This window comes from Canis lupus, chromosome 18 (genome assembly GCF_011100685.1).
Source record: "Canis lupus familiaris isolate Mischka breed German Shepherd chromosome 18, alternate assembly UU_Cfam_GSD_1.0, whole genome shotgun sequence".
In the NCBI taxonomy this organism is placed as follows: domain Eukaryota; kingdom Metazoa; phylum Chordata; class Mammalia; order Carnivora; family Canidae; genus Canis; species Canis lupus.
The window spans coordinates 37,915,972-37,919,101 of NC_049239.1; the positions used below are offsets into that span (position 1 = coordinate 37,915,972).

A 3,130-nucleotide genomic window follows, 5' to 3' on the forward strand; every position below is an offset into this window, starting at 1 on the left:
AATCCTAGTTAGTTAACATATAAGGTAAAATTGGTTTTAGGTGTAGAATTTAGTGCTTCATCACCTACATTTAAGACTCAATGCTCATCACAACATGTGTCCTCCTTAATGCCCATCATCCATTTAGCCCATCCCCGCTCACCTACCCTCCGTCAACCAGCAGTTTGTTCTCTTAGTTAAGAGTGTTATGATTTGCTTCCATCTTTTTTTTCTTTCCCCGATGTTCATCTGTATTGTTTCTTAAATTACACATATGAGTGAAATCATATGTATATCCATTATATTTCAATTAAAAAATACACAAGATTTGGTAGATTGTATTTTTCATTGTATTTATTCATTCATTTACTTATTAACCAAATACATCTATACTATTCAGACTTCAGAATATATAATTAGTTTCCAATTATTATGGTTCTTTAATGACCAATTTGTTACTGATCTCTGTAGTCTGAGAATGATATATGTATGATCAACCCTTTAAAGTTTAAAAGTTTTTCACAAACCAAAGAAGTGCTTCAAAACTGTATTACAAAGATATTAGCTGATGACACAACTTCAACTTAACTTACTTACGATATGCGTGACTGGCACTATACATAACTGAACTAATTTAACTTTGAACTGTATGAAGTAATTTCTATTATCTCTGTCTTGTTGATTAAGTTTAGGTAGAAAGATAAGAGGCAACATATTCAGAGTCATAAAGCTCACAGATAGCAGAGCCACATTCCAAAGATAAATATGTGACATCTAAGGCCATACTTTTAGTCACTAAGCTATACATAGGAGTTATAATCCCTTTAATAATATCCTGAGGTCTCTAAAGCATCTTTTAAGAAGAGCTTTCCAAATGTTATTATATTTTCCTTTGTCCTTTTAAGAGCCTGGTGTGTTAACAGTGAAATGTATAATTATCCTCTTTTATATGTGGGAATATTGATACGCAGGATCATTGTAACTTTTTAGGGGCAAAGTTAATCAGGGTTATTTCTTCAAAATGGCTCAATATTTCTCTTGATTTTGTGTTTAGTGTGAGTAGAAGGCGTTTATAGAAATTGGGATAACAACTGACTTAAATATTTATTCTCTTTGTCTGCAGGTCCTAGGATTCCTAATTCAATGGCTGGGGGAAGGAACAGTACAGCAGTTATGAAGTTCATTCTCTTGGGATTCTCTGAATTTCCCAAACTCACCATTGTCCTTTTTACAATATTCCTAGGGATCTACCTCATGACAGTGTCCTGGAACCTGGGTCTCATCACTCTCATCAGGGTGGATTCCCATCTGCACATACCTATGTACTTTTTCCTCAGTAACTTGTCCTTCCTGGACATCTGCTATGTTTCCACTATAGCGCCCAAAATGCTCTCTGATTTCTTCAAGAAGGAGAAATCCATCTCCTTTCTGGGATGTACCACACAGTACTTCTTCTTCTCTAGCCTGGGTCTGACTGAGTGCTGTCTCCTGGCAGCTATGGGTTATGACCGATACGCTGCCATTTGTAATCCTCTGCTCTATACTGCCATCATGTCACCCACCCTCTGTGTGCAGATGGTGGCAGGATCTTGTATAACTGGATTCTTGGGCTCATTTATCCAACTGTGTGCCTTACTTCAGCTCCATTTCTGTGGGCCAAATGTCATCAATCATTTCTTCTGTGATCTTCCCCAACTGCTGATCCTGTCCTGCTCTGACACATTTTTCTTTCAAATCATGACCTCTGTGCTCACGGTGATCTTTGGACTCACATCTGTCTTGGTTATCATGATATCCTATGGTTATATTGTTGCCACCATTCTGAAGATCACATCAGCTGAAGGCAGGTCCAAGGCCTTCAACACCTGTGCTTCTCACCTGACAGCAGTGACTCTCTTCTTTGGCTCAGGTATCTTTGTTTATATGTATCCAAACTCTGATGATTCCCTGAGCCAAAACAAGTTGGCATCAGTTTTATATACTATTATAATCCCCATGCTAAATCCATTGATCTATAGCTTGAGGAACAAGGAAATCAAAGATGCCCTAAACAGATGGAAGAAGAGAATTTTTTCTGTTGTTACTAATTATGGAATTTATTTCAGATGTACAGCATAGGAAACATAGGGAGTAAATAATTGCCCCAAAACTCTCCTAATTGTAGGATGAATTACAGTTGCTTCACTCTCCTAGTATAAACCTATGACTGTCACAAGGACAGGAAAATGCATGAGTAGTAACTGGAAGCTCTGCATCTTCATTCTTCATCAGCTATGACCTAATATGTCAATAGGCCAAACAATCCACTATTTTATAGTTAGTTGTGGTGCTATAACTCTTCACCTTCAGTATCCCATCCCTATCTAATGTGTACTACCTCAAGATCAGAGATGCCAGTACTGGTCAAGGCTGCCAGGAGACCAGCATGTGTCTTTATAGCATCTCATTTTAGGTATGGCAGGGATTACTATTAGTATTGAGAGATCTCTGTAAAAAGAATTTCCAAATTCATTAGGTTAGTTCTCAGATTTAACCTATTTTTTTCACCTTTGGAAACTATGGATGAATTTCTTCATTTGTGTATTTGTCCAAAGCAGGAGTAACTACACCGGATCAAAGATTTGTTAACTTCAAACAAAAAAAAATTTGTTGTAATAACAATGCTGAACATGAATGTCCAGCATAGTTAAGGTCTGGTTGATGAGTTGGCTCATTAGCAATCCCTAGAAAATTCCTTGTCATTGCTGTAGTCATCCATCTTTACCATGTAGCCAAGAAAAGGGAAGCAGAAATTGTCACTCTCCTGAGGAAGTGATCTAGGACCTGACTTTAGCATCAATAATGTCTCCATGTTACTTTAAAAAAAATTTTTTTTTGCATTTTAAGTAGAACCCATCTCCATCAAGAAGTTGTTTTTCTAGTAGTTAACAGATGGGAGGTGGTTGGTGAAATGAAATATAAGAAGCTGAACCTCTGATGCATGAGAAAGTCTACATTTGGTTGTTTTCCTCATATCCTGGGTTGGAAGTGCTACAAGGTGTAGAGAAGTCCTGGAGAGTTGAGGCTGGTACAGAAAGTACACTCCTGTTTTTATCCTCAGATTCTGATTTCCATAATCTTAAGTCATCACCAGGAGAAATGACTCAATATA

At 37.2% G+C, this 3,130-nt stretch overlaps 1 protein-coding gene across 1 annotated transcript; it reads left to right on the forward strand.

The window, feature by feature from the left end:
• Positions 1 to 1,122: 1,122 nt before the first annotated feature.
• OR5AN2 (olfactory receptor family 5 subfamily AN member 2) lies at positions 1,123 to 2,097 on the forward strand. The gene has a single exon (XM_038564469.1). The coding sequence runs from the start codon at positions 1,123 to 1,125 to the stop codon at positions 2,095 to 2,097; it is 975 nt and encodes a 324-aa protein (XP_038420397.1).
• Positions 2,098 to 3,130: the final 1,033 nt, after the last annotated feature.